The sequence below is a fragment of the Lontra canadensis genome, unplaced genomic scaffold (genome assembly GCF_010015895.1).
Source record: "Lontra canadensis isolate GAN:19392208 unplaced genomic scaffold, GSC_riverotter_1.0 scaffold5, whole genome shotgun sequence".
Lineage (NCBI taxonomy): Eukaryota > Metazoa > Chordata > Mammalia > Carnivora > Mustelidae > Lontra > Lontra canadensis.
Genome location: NW_022630999.1, coordinates 1,834,315 through 1,853,438, shown reverse-complemented (window position 1 = coordinate 1,853,438; position 19,124 = coordinate 1,834,315). Strand labels below are relative to the sequence as shown.

The following is a 19,124-nucleotide window of genomic DNA, read 5'->3' as shown; positions in this document are numbered from 1 at the left end:
AGACAGATGCTCCTACTAACAAGAAACTGCTGAAACAGAAAACTAACCAAACTCCTCCAGAAGGCCTTGACTTTGTTTGCCTGCCTTCTTTCTCTTTTCTCTCTTCCACCTTCTTTTCTTTTCTCTCCCCTAAGGCACGGACTGGGAAATTTTCTCCCTGAGGTCCTGCCCTAGGAGCTCTGGGACTTGTCCAAAGTGAAGGCAGTAACCACTCCAGGACCCCCCTCCCCCCTGGAGCTCCTCCCCTTCCATCCTAAACTCAAAGTCCAGCTGGCCCATGAGCAGTTGGAGCCCTTCCTCAGACCTGCTTTGCCAGGGGCTCGATCTCTGACTGGGAGGGATGACTCCAGCCTGGAGACACCTGCTGAGAGCTTGGTACCTGCAGACCTCCTCTTCCAGGATCCCCAAGATGTGCCCGTCCTTGAGCGGTGAGTGGAAACCAGGGGCACGTGGGTCAGCTGAGTGTTGGCCAGAGGGTCTGGGCTGAGCTCAGAACCTGTTGCCTGGGGCTCTGGGATTAAGCCTGCCATGGGGGCTTGGAGAGAGGCCATCTGACACAGCGGTCCTCACCCTGCAGATCCATTGCCCTGTTCAAGCCCAATATTTTGCTACACCCCCACCCTTCCCCTTGCCTGAACGGAAATCCATGGATAATAAAACCCAACGCTGCACAATTTCCAAATGAAAACAATGTGGTAACTTAGCTGTATTATAAAGGAGAAATAAAAGGAAAGCCATTCATGATTAACTGTTAACTGCAATAAATAGATACTCAAGGCCGATGACTTTGGAAGGCATTAAGCCTCCTCATGAAGCCCCCACCATGCCCGCAGGAGGTGGTACCATCACCTCAAGCAATGACAAGGAAACAGACTCAGAGGAGTGCAGCCATTTCCTCAGAGACACCCAAGATCTAGGACTTAGACCCTGAGCCCTCTCCTTCCACTCAGACTCTCTCTCCAGCGGGGACACAAAGTGTGAGAAGACCCGGGGTCACCAGCCATTGGTGGCTTTATGTATTCTCTCTTCTGTGCTTGTGAATTTCCCTGAACCTCACCTCCTCCGCAATTCCCCTCACGGAACCTGAGTGTAAGCAGCTGTCTGCAGGTTTCCGTGTGCTCACAGGCCCGAATCAGGTACAGAAAATCCTCTTCCATCCCCCATTATGATCAATGTGATCTTCATTTTCTTATCTTTCCCTTTTCTCTCTCTTTCCTTCGTCTCCTACTTGCTTTATAACTTCCCAACAGTTGCTCTTCTTTCAAATTTAATACTTCTCATGCTTTAGAGGATTATTCTTTCATCTTTAACCCAAACTTATTAGTGAGTATTATTAACCCATTTCACAGCTGAGGAGACAGAAGAGTAAAAGCAATTAAGAAAGTTGGTCAAAGAGAGAAACACAGAAGTGACAACTTGCCATCTAAACCCAGTCTGGCTCTAAGAATGATTCCACCAGGCCCCTCCTTCCCTATACTTCTTCCAACCCTATTTGGGCTTCTCTTTTCCTCAGTCATGGGATTTTGCCAGAATATCATTTAACCCTGTCATTTTCTGAGAAGGAGCTATAATTATACCCAGAGTCTTATGCTCCATAAGGAGGATACTACGTTGCAAGTACCAGCTGCTGACGAAGCAGGAGAGAGCGCCCTCTCTGCCCCCCTTCCCCTTTCCTAGCCTAACCCCTAACCCTTGCGGAGCTGGGCTGATGCTGGTAGAGGTGAAGCTTGCAGGTGAAATCTTCTTGACCAAGTCCTGGGGATTCCTTACCATAGCTGCACCGAGAAACTACAGAGGGAAATTCCTCTTGCAAACTTAGGCCACAGAGACATGAACGCCATGCCATGCTCTACCTGCCCTTTCAAGAAACTCTGGGCCTTTATTTATACTTTCTGACCTATTGTACCTAGATACACACCTGCTTGGGTTTGTTCATTCCAACACACACTCATTGGCCACCCCTTTCTTAGGAACACACTCTGTGCAAGATACACATGCAAGCAAAGTATCTGAGTGCCTACTAGGGACCCACATGTGAAAAGAGCCATGGCAGGGCAAAAAGCCATGGTTTTGTTTTGTATCCCAGTAGGGGAGACAGAGCACAAACCAACAGATAAATATGTAGAAAACACCCAGTAGAGATACACGTGATGAATAAAACCAAATTAGGGTGGGAAGATAGAAAATTAAAATGGGAGAGGAGGGAGGCAGAGTCTGGTTTAGATGGGGAGATCACCAGGTGTTAAGTGTGGGCAGGCAGGCGAAAATAAATATGTCACCTTGTAAAACACCTGCATCTAGTCTGTATGATATATGTGCGCGTCAAGGACTCAGCCTTGCCTATGTCTGATATGCACGGGCACTTGGGGCTAAACATGTGCACAGAGTTATAGAAGAAACTTGTTTCAAGATAAAAGAAGAGAAAAAATATCTCCCAGGTGCCTTCTTCCTTACTAATGATAGTTGTTAAGTGTATATCGTCTCTAGGGAGATGGGCTGTGTGCTTGAAAGTACCATTTTCCCATGTCTGCCTACTTTGCCACAAGGAAGGGTGTGCCAGAGGGCAGATGGATGGCAAATGGTGCTCATTTCCAGCTGAGAAACTTCCCAAGACTCCTGCAAAGTCTTTTCCAAGAGAGGTATTAAAATGAGCCCTAAAGAGAGGTCTCCCGCCCCCCGGCAGTCCTTGCTGCCATCTGCAGAATTGATTGAACCCCTGAAAAGGTCCAGGAGGGGCAGGCCTGCTCCCAAAAGTGCCAAGAGAAGGGATGGACCCACCAGCCTTGGATTCGGGCAGACCTCTTGCTTGTGGACACCAGCAATCATCCTGCCTCACTTAAGGAAAAGACCCGGATGGGAAAGATATGGAGGTAGGGAACTGAAAGAATCAGTGGGAGGGTGAGGAGGTGGGCAGGAGTGAATGTGAAGAGACATCAGGAGGGCCTAGGAGGGATAGCATCCCTCCTTGCAGAACAGCCTCGGAAGCAGGTCTTGGTTCTGATGAGGGCCTGCAGCCATTCCCCCCAATGGGGGGCATCTGCTCAAGATGCCACATCCTAAAGAAGGGACACCTTGTTCATCCTTTGGAGGTCTTGTGCCAACCCCCTGGCCTCACTGGTGGGAGGCAGGCACCTGTTGTGAGTATCCTGTCACTGAGAGCACACAGTTCAGAGGGACCTAGTGCTCTAGCTCAATGCCAAGTGTACCCTGTAACTTCCTGCAGAATGTGGAACAGTTTACTAAGGAAAAGGATCCCCTCTTGGGTCTGGAAGCAGATGACATAACGTTTCTCCCCCGCCAACCATGGCCCTGCATTCATCCAGACTTCAACATGATCTCAACACGCTTCCATGGGAGACAGCTTCTCTAGCCCTCAGCCCTACCAAAGTCTCTCAAAACTGCAAATGTCCCTTATGCAATCTGTCCCTCCCTTGGCCCTTAGGTGAATAAGATCTTCCTTTCTTAATTCATTGGCTATCCTATGAAAATGAGATATCTTGAGGGACAAGTTTCTTGGTTTGGGGTTTTTTTTAGATTTTTATTTATTTATTTGACAGAGAGAGGCACAGCGAGAGAGGGAACACAAGCGGAGGGAGTGGGAGAGGGAGAAGCAGGCTTCCCACTGAGCAGGGAACCGGATGTGGGGCTCAATTCCAGGACCCTGAGATCCTGTTCTGAGCCAAAGGCAGACGTTTAACGACTGAGCCACCCAGGTGCCCCGAGTGACAAGTTTTTTTAAAGTTACCTAATATGCTATGCAGAAATAAGTCATAGTTAGCATTTTAATAAATCACCTTAATGTTCTGCAAACTATGTTCATTGTGTATTACAAAATAATTTATACCTTTTTTTATTTGAAAAGGTAGTAAGATCTTATTAAATACCCCCTGCACTGAAAATTGGTTATGAATGTTAGAAAACTCTTTCTCATTACAGAGAGAATTTCTGCCCAGAATTTTCAAATGCCCACAAAAATTGATCTCCCTCCCTTATCTTGCCCCAACAGATTTTCACTGTTTGATACTATGATCATAGTATTTTGATACTTTGGGGAAAGAAAACCAAGTTAATGTGACTTTGTAGTGGAACTCTGTGAGAATTAAGTAGCTGGAAAATTAAACCCAACTAGCCATTTATAATTTGCATTTCTTATACAATGGCAGTAGTGTTCTCCAAAGAGAATTCCACCTTTAAATGTCTTGGGTTGTCCAGGTGAACTGGAGAGAAAATTGGTGAATTGGATGAAAATCATTAACTGTCATCAGTATTTAGCATCAGGCCTAAAAGGGCAACATGAGATGAGTTATAACAACAAAGAAGCCCAAAAAAATGCCTATACAGAAATAGATCAATTCCATTGCAATTCCATTTTATGACCCCAGATCTCAGTTTTCCCTTCCCCCACCTCTCTTGGGTCTGTCTCCCCCCCCCCCCCCCACACACACACATAGCCCCCACGTGTGTATGTGCTCACCCACAATCTCCCAGAACCCGGAAGTTTATTAACCCTCAACTCTTGTGTCATCCTCAAAACAGAGGCTATTTTGAACAAAGAATGCAGGCAAATATCCAGATATTTAGACTTTGCTTTTTTTTTCTAGCAAATAATGAAAACCAAATAAAGAAAAGCCTTTGTTTCTTTATGTCCATCAGCTATTATCATTAATACTAGTTTTGAGTTGGAGTTGTTTGGTGAGAGAGGAGCTATGAAAGGCAATAGACTTATGAGCTCTTACCTAGATTGACTTCACTATTGACTAATTCCTTTCCTCCTTGCTTCTTTCCTCCTTTCCAAATATTCCTTCCTCCCTTCCTTCTTTTCTCCCTTCCTTCCTTCCTTCTTTCCTTCCTCCTTCCCACTTTCTCTCTTTCCTTCCATCCTTCCTTTTCCCCTCCTCCTTCCCACTTTCCTTCCTTCCCTCCTTTCCTCCCTCCCTTCCTCCTATCTTCCTTCCTTCCCCCTTCCCACTTTCCCGCCTTCCATCCTTCCTTTCTTCTTTTTTTTCCCTTCTTTCCTTCCTCCTTCTTTCTTTCCCTCCTACCTCCCTCCCTCCCTCCTACCTTCCTTCCTTCCCCCTTCCCACTTACCTTCCCTCCTCCCTCCGTTCTTTCCTTCCTTTTTTTCCTTCCTTCCTTCCTTCTTTCCTTCTTTCCCTCTCCTTCCCACTCGCCCTCCTTCCCTCCTTCCTTCCTTTTTCTTTCCTCCTTCCCGCTTTCCCTCCTTCCTTCTCTTCCCCTTCCTTCCTTCCTTATCCCTTCCCACTTCCCTTCCTCCCTTCTTCCCTTCCTTCCTTCCTTCCTTCCAACAAGATTTTATGTATTTCATTTGGATCCCTCACTCCACTATCACATTCCTATCAGTCTGGTGAAAAAAGAACTGAATAAACCTGCCTTGACTGTTTGAAATTTGGGCTCTTCTTTATCAAATCCTTCTCCCCAACTCTGCCCCACCCCCAACTAACTTTCATAATCCCTATAGCTTCAGAGTCAAGAGAACTTAGAGTCTTCTCAATGGGCAGTTCCAATTGTGCAGGTAGGAAAAAAGGACTGAAAGAGTGAAGGGAATTTGAATTCTTGGAAACACTCAGAATATTTTTTTCCATTTCAAAAGAGTAACTAATGCAGAGATACACAATGAAAAGCTTTTCAAAAGGTGAAATTCTCAGGAAACTTAAACTGTTATTTTTTTTCTCATTTTAATACATCGATAGCCTAAAGTCACTTGTTTTTAAGGTAAGAGCAAATTAATGACATTAGTGATTATTTAGAGGACAAAAGTGAATGAGATCTCTTGGAAGTAAAACATATTCAGAGCTGTTACTTTCCAGATTCATTTAAAAACAAAAATGTTCATTGTGTTGCTCAGGACTGTGACTTCATCACTACACAAAACACCAACATCTCATCTATGGATTCAAACCTTCATGCTGAATAAGAGGCATGATTTTCTCAGCTCTCTCCACCTGTAGAATGATCTTGATACTGACACTGAATCTTCAAAAGTAGCAGTATTCTTTTCTAAGAGTACTTACAAGGTCTCTAGACATCTCTTCCAAACTATGATATTCTGTAACTCCGTTATCCCATCCCACTGCTAACGACAGGTCAAAACCTGTGCTGGAAAGGAGAGGTGAAGGTAGCCAATGAATGAGAAAAAAAGAAGTAGGCTGGGAGCAAGATATTTGGAGTTTCATTCTTGTTCTGCCTCTAACTAGCTTGGTGAACTTAAGCAAATTAATTTACTGCTTGGGGCTGGTTTCCTCATCTATAAAGTTAGCATTTTAACAACAACAACAATAATCTGAGGCCCCTTCTAGCTCCAAATATTAAGTGACTCCCCTGGCTCACCTTATCTTCACTTTGCCATGGTCTGGACTTGTGTTATCATGGTCTTTGTGTTGGGTTTTGGAGGATGGTTTTTGTCTTCTGGACCTATTTATGTGTATTTGTTATTATACTACATTGCCTAACACCTATCTCTCCTCATTCTCTACAAGGATAGTCAACAGCCACTCATGCCTTGTTTACTGAAGTCCAATCTGGTATCAGGAACTGAGATTGGCACCAGGATGTGGGCACTATGCCACTCAAAGCTTAGAAAGTGCCTCTATTATAAAGAAGATCTATTCCAGGAATGCACAGAAGTTTGGTGGACAGTAGAGAGAAATGTCATCCCTTGTGCAGGGTGTGGAGGAGCTCATGAGGGACCACAGTGGGAAAAAAGTGGACTTCCCCCAAATATCCTCCATGCTTTTGTGGACTAGATTTGAAAGAAACTCTCCTTTTCTTCCTCCCAATAACTTGTTATTGAGATACCTCAGTTTTTAAATCCAAACCAAATGTCGATTTGAATTATTCTTTTAAACTAAGGAATAAATGAAGTTGCCTACAGATCTTGGTTCAGATTGTGTACACATACAAGTGATTTTTCCAAACAGGCATGTTTGAGGTTTAATTGAGGACCCTAACTCACTTCACCTTTAATAGGTGCTTTCCGGACATCTGTGACCAAGCTTGGTCTTCATACAAAACACAGAATGCCTCCCTGTGACTTCACACCTGAAAAATACCAGGTAAGAGTCAGAATTTTAGGAAAACCCAAGGAAGTGGTTCTTCTTGAACGGGCTAAATTAATTGTTTTCTCAAGAAAGACAGACAGATGGCCCTGCCTGCTACTGAGCCCTCACATCTTAGATATTCTATCCCTTAAGTCACTGGAAGGGTCTGAACGCTCTTACTCCATTCAGTGATGTTGTGTGAATTGTTCATGTGCAGGACACAGCAGAGACAGACCAAGACTACAAAGAGGAGACTATTTCTATTTGTCACAGGGATATAAATATAGATAGAGACACACAAAGACATATATCACAAAGGTGATTCTACACATTTGCTTTCTAAAATGTTGTTTTGAGGGGTGCCTGGGTGGCTCAGTCCTTAAGCGTCTACCTTCAGCTCAGGTCATGATCCCAGGGTCCGGGGATCAAGCCCCACATCGGGGTGTGGGAAGCCTGCTTCTCCCTCTCCCACTCCCCCTGCTTGTGTGTCCTCTCTTGCTGTCTCTCTGACCAATAAATAAATTTAAAAATCTTTAAAAAAGTAAAAAATTTAAAAATAAGTAAAATGTTGTTTTGACTCTCATACAGCAATGCGTGATCTGACCTTCAGGAGTCCTTCCATCCAAAGTATAAAATTATAATTTTGCTCTCAGACTAAGAAATATTGGGCTTCTCTTTCTTTCTCTCTCCCTCCCTCCCTCTTTTCCTAATTTCCTCTTTCCCTCTCTCGCTCCCTTCCTCCCTTTCTTCCTTTCCATCCACTTTATTCTATATAACACTCATAGGTTAGAAATTGTAGAGTCAATAGTCAGGAGGTACCCATAAAGAAGAGAAGGATAGGAGAAAGTTTGGTAAAGACATGAACACCACCAGCACTTCACTTTCTTTTCACTCAAAAAGAAAAAAAAAAAAACTGGGTCCCTGGGTGGCTCAGATGGTTAAGCATCTGCCTTCAGCTCAGGTCATGATCCCAGGGTCTTGGGATTAAGTCCTTCATCGGGCTCCCTGCTCAGCTGGGTATCTGCTTCTCTCTCTGCCTCTGCTTCCCTCTCTCTCTCTCTGTCTCTCATAAATAAATAAATAAAACCTTAAAAAGAACTGCAGGAAAAAAAGGAAGGAAGGGAGAAAGAAAGAGAGAGAGAGAGAAAGGGAGGAAGGAAGGAAGGGAGAAAGGGAGGGAGGGAGGGAGGAACATTACCACAGACATTTACTTCTAAAATCCTTATATTTTTTTCCTACAGCTAACATGAATTCAAAGACAAGGCTTTCCACTGAAAGGTAGAAAATTTCAGCCTCCTTCTTCATATTTGATCTAGAAAGTGATCAAAGGGCCACATTAATAATTTCCTGTACTGGAGAGGAAGGAAGGACCTTGGGCAAGGAGGATGTGGGGCAAATACCCCCAGGTGTGGGCACAGGATGGCAGCCTATGCTCGGTCAGCATAGAGGCAAGACGCTGCATTAGGCCCTGCTGTTGATCTTGTAAGAAATGTGAAGGTGAGGGAAAAAGAGATCTTAAACCCTTAAATCTTGCCTATCTGCAGTCCCTTGCCTATGAACGTGTCCTGGAGATCCACAGTCAACACCTCGCTCCCATGTCGACGGCGTATTTCCCGAAGCCTTTGTTGCTTCACCAGGGTCACATGGAATGGCTGTTTGATTATGAGGGAAACAGATACCTGGATTTCTTTTCTGGGATTGTCACTGTCAGTGTCGGTCACTGCCACCCGTGAGTATCCTTAAAATTCTGGCATTTTCACTCCTGAAGAATATATGGAGACCAGGCTAGTGATCACGTTAGTGATTCAGGACTCTGGTTACGAATTCTCTCTCCTTAGGCATATCTGGTTTATGGCCACCGTGCTCCCTATTTCCTGGGTAACAAAAAAATCTTAACACTGCCCTTTTTATTTTCTCGACAATGCAAGATTTATTCATTCTCATGCCATGAGGCGTGTACCACGTGATTGGAGTGTGGTTTTGTATGTTTGTACTTGTCTTCACTAGTGACAGCTTTCCAGAGAGAGGCAAAGTACTGAGGAAAAGGCGAGCAGTTCTCGTAAACCCGTGGGGCGGCTGGGTGTCAGGTGTGGGATGATGAATCGAGAAATCACTTCTAGCCTAAGGATCTTCCTCACCTCTGACTGTTGGATGGATGGATGAGGAAAGAAAGGATGCTAAGAGAGGAGTAATCAGAGCTGGAAATTTACATTAGAAATGCATGGATCCGTTAATCCTGGGATTCTCTGGACCCTCGTTATCAACCCACCCACACAAATACCCTGGGCAGGTTCTTCTATGGTTCTTTTATTTTTGATGCCACTCTAATTTTCCTGCCTATTCGCTCTTGCCTTTAATCATCCATCCAACAAAGCTTACTTCAAGTAAGGCCAGAATACAGCAGCAAGCCGAAATCGACTGAGTAAGTTTGGGTCCTTCTGTCAAAGCAGGAATGAAGATCTTCCCCTCCAGCAGCTGTCAGGTGGGAGGAGCGAGTTTTACCTCCAGGGTCTAGGCTTACCTCTTCCTCCCACAGCCGTCTCCTTCCTGCTTCTGTCTCTGGGAGGCACTCATCCCATGTAAGGTCCAAAGGAGCTTGTAAAATAAAATTCAGAGGCAGTCTAAAATATGTGATAAGCACACATGAAAGAAGGAAAGAAAAACAAAGGAGAGAAAAAATTGGATTTCATTAATAATGTTAGATGTTGTCCCTGTGAGTCGACCACTCAATGGTGTTCATGACCTTTGTGCTTCTCCTGATCTCGCTCTGACCCTGCAGCTTGCCCTTTGACCCCCTGACCCTTTCCTTAGCCTTCTGCTCTTCTCTCTATAACCTCCTCATGCCTTATTATTTCCCCCATAGAATAGGGCCATTCCTGGTCAGTGAGTGACACTTTCCACAGCCTTTCCCAGCTCTGTCTCTTCAACTTGACCCCTCACCAAGCTACTATTATAACTCCAATAAACCCAGAGTGGGCATTAGGATGCCCCACATTTCCCACAGCATCTAGGACATCCCCACCCCTCTCCATGATAGTCCACCATCAGCTGAAGTTCAGCCTTACTGAGGCCAAACCCCTCATACCCTCCACTATACTGTTTCTACTTGCATATTCATTTATTCAAGGAGCACACATGAGCCTCGCAATCTGCAAAGGTCCTCTGCCAGGAGCTGGCAGCCACTGGCTGCATCTCTTGACTAATCCTGGAGTTTCCCTGACGTTACAGGCAAGAATGGTGAGGTCATCTTTGACTCGTCCCTGCCTTTCACTCCCCTTAGCCCACCTGATTCCAAGGTCTAGCTTTCCCTCTGCTGAAATGCCTCTCCCACCGGCCCCCCACTAATTCCCACTAATTCCCCCACTAATACCCACAGGTACCCCACTAATTCCCGGCCTCCTAGGAGTTTTCCTCCTCCCATACCTGGAAGGCCACCTTGCCCTCCTGGCTGACTCACCATTACCAGCCTTCCTCTATCTATCCTACCCTCATATGGCTCACATGTTTATTTTGTTGAACAACACTTTTATCAATTACTTCTTCTGTTTAAGAGTTTATTGATACTCTGCAATTTTCTAAAGTGAGTCGTGGAACCCCGATTTCAGGAGAGGTCAGTTGGTAAAGCATCCCATGACAAAATAAGCTTTAAAAACACTTTAAACTATATCTCCCTCCTGGGAAGAAACAGTGGGTATTTGGCTAACAAAGGCACTGGCAAGTCCTAGAGTAAAGAAATCTGTCTGATCTGGTATTTCTCAAATTATTCTTTTTTTTTTTTAATTCTTCATTATTTATTTATTTATTTAGCCCTGAACTTGCGTGAGTGTGTATGTGTGAACAACTATTACTAACAGATAGAACTGGTGCGTTAACTCTAGCCATTGCTGTCCTTTAGATCAAGTTCAAACATCCTGGCCTATCTCTTCAAGGTATTCCTAGTCAGGTCCTACATACCCTCAAGATGAGCCCTCTGATCCTTGACAGAGTATAGTTTCAGAGTCACAAAATGTCCATCAACATTGACCACTGTTAGGAATCAGATACTTGACTCTCCTTTGAAGAAAGAAATGTGGTCCTTATATACACATGCATGATGGATCTATAACTCTTTAGAAGAGTAAATGAAAAGACACTCAGTCTTACACCTAGTCATCTCTAGTTTCCAAACTGTTCAAAGGATATTTAATAAGGAAACCTAATTTAAAAAGAGTCTATGTCCTGAAGTAGGAATTTCTCTTCTACAATCCCTGCAAGATTGTCATCTGGTCTCCTTTGGAACACCTCCCTTGGTGAAGATCCCACAACATTTCAAGACCACCCAGCCCATTGCCAGATAGCTCTACTGGTTAACCAGCCTCTGCTGGTTAGAGTTCTTCCCATGTGTGGATGAAACCAGCCTCTTGAAACTATTTGAGAAGTAGCCCCATGTTTGGGCTGAATGGCCAGTGTGTGCATGTTGGGGGGAACATGGCCACCAGCAGCATGGGGAACTCTGCTCTCTGTTGCTCCAGGAAGGTGAACGCAGTGGCGCAAAAGCAGCTGGGCCGCCTGTGGCACACAAGTTCCCTCTTCTTCCACTCTCCAATCCACGAGTTCGCAGAGAAGCTTTTGGCACTTCTTCCTGAGCCTCTAAAGGTACGATGCTCTTCAAAGGAACAGGAGTCTCATGATCCCAGGGAAGCAGGAATATGAACAGCGAATCTGGTCCATGCTTTGAGCATCTGAAATAGTGAACTAATAGCCATATCTGAAAGGGATCAAGAAGACAGGGACTTAAGAATCGCTGGTGAAGCCAGGCAATGTTCACACATCACCTCCCAGCCTCTGCCTGTCCTTGGCCACGGGTTTGCAAAAGTCGCTTCACAGAAGCCCAGCCCTCCTCCCTGGACACTCTCCTCTGTGTTCCTGGATGATGGGAGAGTTCCTTCTCTTGGCTCCAGGGCCCCTCTACAAAGTCATTTGCATGGCTCATTTTACAGAGTGGAGCCATTTTTTACTAAAATTAAATCCCATTCAGTCCATTCAACCTAGGAGGCACTGAGATAGTTTTGCTAAATGAGATGTTTTTCTGCATCCAAAATGACTGAATAGGTCTCTTTTTAACTGAACTGAGATGTTGAAGTGTTGGCCAAGATTTGCATTTCCAGATTCACTGAACTAATATATGTCGTACCTAGAACAGTACCCAGCACCCAGGGTTGGTTTTTAGGATTATTTTCTATATTCTCTAGATTCTCTATTTACTATAGAGCTGAAGAAAGCTGGACCAGCTGCAACCTAAGTGCAGCCCAGTCATGTTCATGGAGAAGCAGAAGTAGAGACGTCAGCAGGGGCGCAGGCCCTGAGCCCGGAGGACCCAGGTGCCCTCACTTCTCCCTTTTCTTCTAACCAGGAGGAGCTGCACTTTTTCTTCATTTGCTTGTTTTTTCAATATTCACACACACTGAATAGACAGGCTAGGACATCCCGTGGGGCTACAGAGTCAAGGGGCCTGCCTTGTTCCAGCCTTCAAAACTCAGGTGGTTGAAGTTCAAGAGCTAAATGATCCAGTTCTCAGACGCATTCACCCACTAACCATTCCATACCCTGCCTCGGGTCTCCCTATCTTGGCATTTTGCAGAACATTGACGAGAACCAGTGAAACCTTGGAATGTTTCACAATCGGGATGATCCCTTGGCCATTTTTGTATCTCTAGCAATTAGCAGCTTGTTCAGTGAAAAGCTGTAGAGTTAACATAGTAATCCAAGGATGGGACTGCTTGTCTACAGGGAACTCGCCTTAATAATTAGAGGCTGGGACATACAGTCTTTAGCAACTTCAGATTAATTGGGTAAAAAGGAAATAAATGAACGTATGATGTCATGTGTCTTCTGTTTCCCTCCAGGTCATTTTCTTGGTGAATAGTGGTTCAGAGGCCAATGATCTAGCCATGCTGATGGCCAGAGCACACTCAAACAGCGCAGACATTATTTCCTTCAGGTAACCAGCCCTGAAATATTCAACCTCAATAACGTTGACTTACTCCAGTACTAAATGGGCATCTTTAAAACATAGCATGGAGGGGAAGGGGGCTTTCCCAGGAGTATTGTTCTAATTTTACGTGTTAGGAAAGAATCAGTCCAGTGAATTTTATGACTGGATAAACCCATCTAAACTGGCCTGATCCAAGTTAGGAGTCCCTAAGTTATGGGTCCCTGATGGGTAACAAACAGGTTGGAGTACTAGTTATGTCACAGATCTTCCTATAAATTTAAAGAGATAGTCATATGTCAGTTTTTTGTTTTGTTTTGTTTTTTATTTTGAAGGTATGGTATTGACCAGGACAAATGCCGAGTAGTGAATGACTGGTCAACACCCACAGATGCTCATGGCTTTAACTTTATTCTCTTTAAGTGCAGAGGATGCATATTTAACCTGTATATTTCTCCTTCTTTTGGTGACTTTTGAAAACTGATAATTTAATAACTTCATTATAAACCCTTGGCAACTGTACTAGCGTTAAAATAATAGAAAATTAAGCATTTTGTTTGCAGTTGTGTCCTCTGGGTAATTTTATATAGCACACTGAAACAGGCTCTTATAATAAGGTTTATGTCAAAGAGCAGCTTATACTCAAAGTAGGTGGAATGAAGAGGTAGTCCTGGTCTGTCACCTGTCTGGCCATAATTTCTGTCTCCATTCAAAAGAAGATTGAATACCACAGCATGTCCAATACTGCATAATCTGTATAAAACACATGTAGTAACTAAGGAAACATTTGTTAACAAAGAAACACGGCAAGAAAAAAAAGTGATTGATGTTTTACCCAAATAAACATCCCAGAATATACATGTCCAGATAAGTGTTGATCTATTCAAAACAGTCATGTGTTACTGGGGTTCAACACACATTCATGTCTCCTCCTTCAAGATAGATGACCATCCTTTTGAATGGTCTTAATAGTTGTAAATCCTCGTGTCAGGGTGACTTTGATTTAGGGAACCATCAAAACCCCTTTGAAGCCAAGACTGGTGATGAGGATGATATGGACAAAATATGATCGTCTTGGGTTCAAAAAGAAACAAAATCTGTGATCTTTATACACCAAATAAAGTGGCTTTTGAGGCATTTGTGCAGCAGCCACATCTCAGGAACTAATACTTGGCTTCTCAAGGTGACTACATCGAAGACTAGTGCTCATTGGCTATCTAATCTCTGGCATGTTGCTGAAAGATGGGTCTCATTACTGTAGAGGAATCCAGTAAGGCATCAGTTAAGGTCAGAGTTCCTGCCCAGATGTTCTCCAAAGCTTCCTTTCACCATTTCAAATCTCTGACCCCAGGAGAAAAGACAAATAAGTAAATTCTCCTGGCAGAGCCTTTGAAGATTTCTTAGAAATCACTGGAGTTGCACGTCAATGGTGTTCTACTGAATTGAAGAAAAATGAACTTAACCCCATCTTCTCACTGTTTCTTCTCTGTAGAGGAGGCTACCATGGGTGCAGTCCTTACACACTTGGCCTGACCAACGTAGGGCCCTACAAGATGGAGATCCCCAGTGGGATGGGCTGCCAATCAGTGAGTTCTGGGATTTTTATCTTGTTTCTCAAAAGTCTGCTGGGTAGGTGCTATGATTGATCAGATTATCCAGGTATTAGGATTCGAAATTAATATAAAGCCTATCGTTAATCAGGGGCTGAATTTGATGTAGTGGAACCAAAGCCCACTTGGAGGAAATGTTTATTAGAAAGGCCTTCAGAGTCTGAGTAATAATTAGTGATAGAGATTTTTAAAGTTTGTTTTGCTTTTAAACAAAATCAAGTAAACTACCAATAAATACATTGAAACTAGTTCTCAGAGCCTTGAGTGCCTAAGATTTCTATAGAACCATCATCCCTGTATTCACCTTCTGTCCTCACTTGCTATATATACCCACCTCAGCAGAAGACTCAGATACCTAATTATTCCTATTCTTTCAGATGCCCTTACTCTCCAAACTCTTGAGTGAGTTCTTTCCAGGCTGACACTGAAATCAGTTTCCTTTGTAAAGTGCCCACATAACTGATTTCTAAGAAAAAAATTATCTTTTCAAACCAAAATATTAGAGTTTCATCTGAGGTGGGAGAGGAGCAAGGGAGGCATCTCAGTATCAAACTAAGAAGCCCTCTTACCCTGATGGCATCACATTCTCCTTCAAATTGGCTACCTTGTCTTCCCAGTTTGCCAAATTTCTTCTTTTGTCACTTGCAGACAATGTGCCCAGATGTTTTCCGTGGCCCTTGGGGAGGAAGCCACTGTCGAGATTCTCCAGTGCAAACAATTAGGAAATGCAGCTGTGCACCAGGTTCAAGGGGTCAGGGAGGGAGGTGGGTGGTGGAAGGTCAGGAAGGGCAAGGAAACTAGAGAAAGGCTGTACCATTCCTAAGTGAACAGATTGGAAAAAAAAAAAATGGAAACGGGAGGAGTCAAGGAAACAAAACTAGAAACCCACCCCACCCCACCCCCACCCCCATAGAATCATCATTTCCCATGCCTCGAGCCGCAGTGCTGTCTGGCTGTGAGGAAAAGCATCTCACACTATCATAGCTGGGCTAAACAGACAATCACTTGGTGCTTAATTAAAGGGGTTCTTTTAGCTCTATTAGCAACAGCTCTTCTATCAATTTTAAAAGAAAATAAGGCTGGTAGAATTGTTTACCAATTCCCAGTGGGGAAGGGTGGGGGAGAATACTTTTTGCAATCTCTTGAAATGCCAGACAGGAAGCGCACCACACCCCCCCCCCCCCCCCAGGGATTCAGAGTGCCAGCCAAAATGACAGCATCTGCCAAAGCTTAGGGCCATTTTTCCCAAAGGCTGCTGATGTCTTTTGCAAGTTTTAAAGGTGTTCTCAAAAGGAAAGCTGTCACTTACCCATGGCGGTTTTAGTGACATTCTTTACCTATTCTTATCCTGAGAGGAGGCTTGGAAGCAGACTCTCTTCTTTGCTAATCAAGTAAGACTTTTCAATAGCTGCTACTAAGTAGTGCTGAAAGAAAGAGCTAAATGCTTCTGCGGAAGGTATTTGACAAAATAGTCTGGCTCAGAGTCTGAGTAATAATTGGGGTTTGAGAAAAAGAATGCAAATGGAAGTCTTAAAAAAATGAGCTTTGAAAGGAAGAAAAATCCCTGTCTCCTTAAAGTTCAGATGGGATAATGGCAAAATGGAGGTTGGAGGATGAAAGAATGAGCATTGAAACAGGATGCTGTGGTCCCAGAACTGAAGACTGTAAGGAGACTTAAAGCTGTGTGTGTGTGTGTGTGTGTGTGTGTATGTACATATCTATCTATCTATCTATCTATCTATTTACTATAGATAGATAGATATATACCCTCCATTTTAAAAATGAAAAAACCAAGGCCCACAGTGGGGAGGCTGGAGAGCTAGGACTTCACCCTAAGCCTTCTGACTCCAAACCAGTGCTCCCAGCCTATGGCCATCTTTGTTCACACTAACATTCCAGCAGGATGAACCCAGGCTTGACAATAATTCCCATTCTGCTGGCCAGACTTAGGAGACCCGTGAAGTCAGCAGACCAGGAGTCCACTCCCAACCCCGGTTGGTTCAGCTATGAGCAAAGGCTCCACCTATTGTGTCTTTTTTCTCATTTGGAAGATGGAGATAGCAGCACCTGTACCCGTCTCTCATTACTAGGCTTCATGAGATCAAGGGAAGAGAGCTTTCTGTACAGGGAGGCAGATAATAGCAATGTCAAGTGTACCCATAGAGCCAGACCTGTGGATCCAACCTAAATGGCATCAAGAACTACAATTGGTTTCATGTACCTCTTGGACTTCAACTCAACCACAAAACCATGAGCATGGAACCTAGCAGGCAGAAGTGCTCAAGAGATAGCTCTTGCCTTCCCTCCCCACACTGGGTCCCTTTCCCTTTCCATCCTCTCCACCTCCTCCTTCTTTGAGGCTTTCTGGGCTCCAAGCCAACTTGAAAATGCTAGAACCCCATGGTCATCTCTCTAGTGGCATTTGGAGGCTAAATGATAGTGACAGAATCCATTTCTGCTTCTCTGGACTGTCGTCTTTGGCATATCTGAAGTCAGCTGTTTTCTTAACTCATATCTTCAAGAGACACCGCTGATATATATTTAAATATATAAAATGGACTAGGAATACAAAAAAGGACTTCAGCCTCCTCCAGGGCTTTGGGGAACTGAGAAGTGTTTGGTCCTTGTTGTAAAATGGCAGATTCATAGGTTTGCAGAAGTAAGCCAACGTATGAAATAGTTTGAGTATAGAAGATTCCAGTTCTCAATTCCTCTTAGGGATTGTTCACTGGGCGCATACAGGTGCCAATCTTGGTAGAAGTTCTTTCATCTCAGGATTAGGTCCTCACGGTCCACATGGGCATAAGCAGGGTCCATGTTGTGAGCCTTATCTAGTCGCTGCTGTGGGAGACTTCATTACCTTCCTCTATCCTTTTGTCAGGATTTTGTCTTTTCAAGTGTTCATTGCAGACCCTGAACTTCAGATGTCACCCATGATGACATTCACCTCCTAAAGTCCACAGCCCCTGGAAACCCCAGACTTTGTACCTATCATGTCATTCTTCCCCACCTTTTGCAAAATGAGTTTCCTTTTCCTTAAGAATTGTTCTTTCTTGGCCTTTCGCTCCATTTAACGGTTTCTACCCTAGCAGCTAAAGTAAAAACGCTTCCATCTCTACTCTGTTGCTCGCATGGTCTCCAGGAGAACATCCACTCTTTACACCCTTGTTGTTGTCATGGTGATGCCACTGCACCCAATCCCTCTCCAAAAGCAGCCTGACCTGGAGTTACAGCAACGAGCTCAGGAAGGAAATGTGAAATGTGAAATGAAATAAGAAGCTGATTACAGCAGGTGACCCCTCTCATCACTGAACTTGTGGGCAGTGGGGGACAAATCATGAAAGGTCTATCACCAGTTTAAGCAAAACCTTGTCTTGGGTTGGTTTTGTCCAAATGTAAGCCATTAGGGTTGATTTTGCTCCACCTTCTGATCTCTCTCTTTATAGCTCAGCTTGCTAAATGTCCAAATTTTATCTTTTGAACATATGTTCCATCCTTTAGAGTCACTTTGACTGTTTTCTCTTCCTTTCTTACTAAGAATTTAAAAATCCATTCTCTAGAGGCATAGGTTTATTTGTCTAGCATATCCTGTTCATCAAACAACTTCAGCGATGACAAAAAATGTGCTTTCTGGACTTGATTCCCTTTCCATTACTTCCTTCTTTGCACTTCCAGCCCCCAACTCCAACTAACCGAAGATGTCAGGTACCCTGGTCGAGCCAGCTCTCCCAAATACCACATGTACCTTAAAATATGTTTGGGACCAGGGAGTGTTCTTTCCCATTTTTAAATGAAGAGCTGAAGTAAAAAATATAATTTGTGCCTCCGTGTTGATGATGATGATGGAAGTCTTCTGTCCCTTTTCTCTAGACGTCAGGAGATAAGACAACCTCCCCGCATCTCAGCAAGTGCTGGGATGGCAGGTGGTGGCTCTCCTCCCAGATTGCTTTCACTGTCACTGGGACTGGGGCTCTGCCACATCCACACCTCCCTCTGCACCCTTCTGCTGTCCATGGATACGGGCTGTGTGGTGCTGTTTAGAATCAAATTAGAGACATGGATAAAATTTCTGAAGTTTCAGTCGTGTATGGATGCAGTCACTCTGGGAAAGGCTTCCTGCCCCCTGTCACCATGGGTGAACATTATCGGACTCCAGTACTTTCCTCTTTAGACCAGATTCTAATTGTTCTATAAACATATTTATTAACTCTAAAGATCAAGACACTCTATAGCTTTAAAACGGTACATCAGATTAAGGGGCAATAAAAGGTAAATAGAGTTATTTTCAAATAGATGAAATCCACGCTCCAACTACATTTGAATTAAATCTACCCAGTTGAGGGGATAGGCATCCTTGGGTGCAATAGCTCTGTATTCCAGACTCAGTGATACTTTGGGGCGTCAGATGGAAGTGACTGAAGTGGTTCTTGTATGTTTGTATGGTTCTCCTACTCTCTCTGCTCAAACTAAAGTGCAAGTTGTTGC

At 44.0% G+C, this 19,124-nt stretch overlaps 1 protein-coding gene across 2 annotated transcripts in view; it reads left to right on the top strand.

Annotated features, from left to right (window-relative positions):
- Positions 1–281: 281 nt before the first annotated feature.
- The window catches only part of AGXT2 (alanine--glyoxylate aminotransferase 2), a 34,081-nt gene continuing 15,238 nt past the window's right edge, over positions 282–19,124 (top strand). Inside the window, exons 1-7 of one of the 2 annotated variants that reach the window (XM_032851308.1) lie at positions 282–428; positions 6,988–7,073; positions 8,603–8,787; positions 11,570–11,693; positions 12,944–13,038; positions 14,522–14,615; positions 15,288–15,381. In XM_032851308.1, coding sequence (XP_032707199.1) covers positions 341–428; positions 6,988–7,073; positions 8,603–8,787; positions 11,570–11,693; positions 12,944–13,038; positions 14,522–14,615; positions 15,288–15,381 — 766 coding nt within the window. In that variant the 5' untranslated portion in view covers positions 282–340. The remainder of the gene's footprint in view (positions 429–6,987; positions 7,074–8,602; positions 8,788–11,569; positions 11,694–12,943; positions 13,039–14,521; positions 14,616–15,287; positions 15,382–19,124) is intronic. The other variant, XM_032851309.1, reaches the window with a different exon arrangement.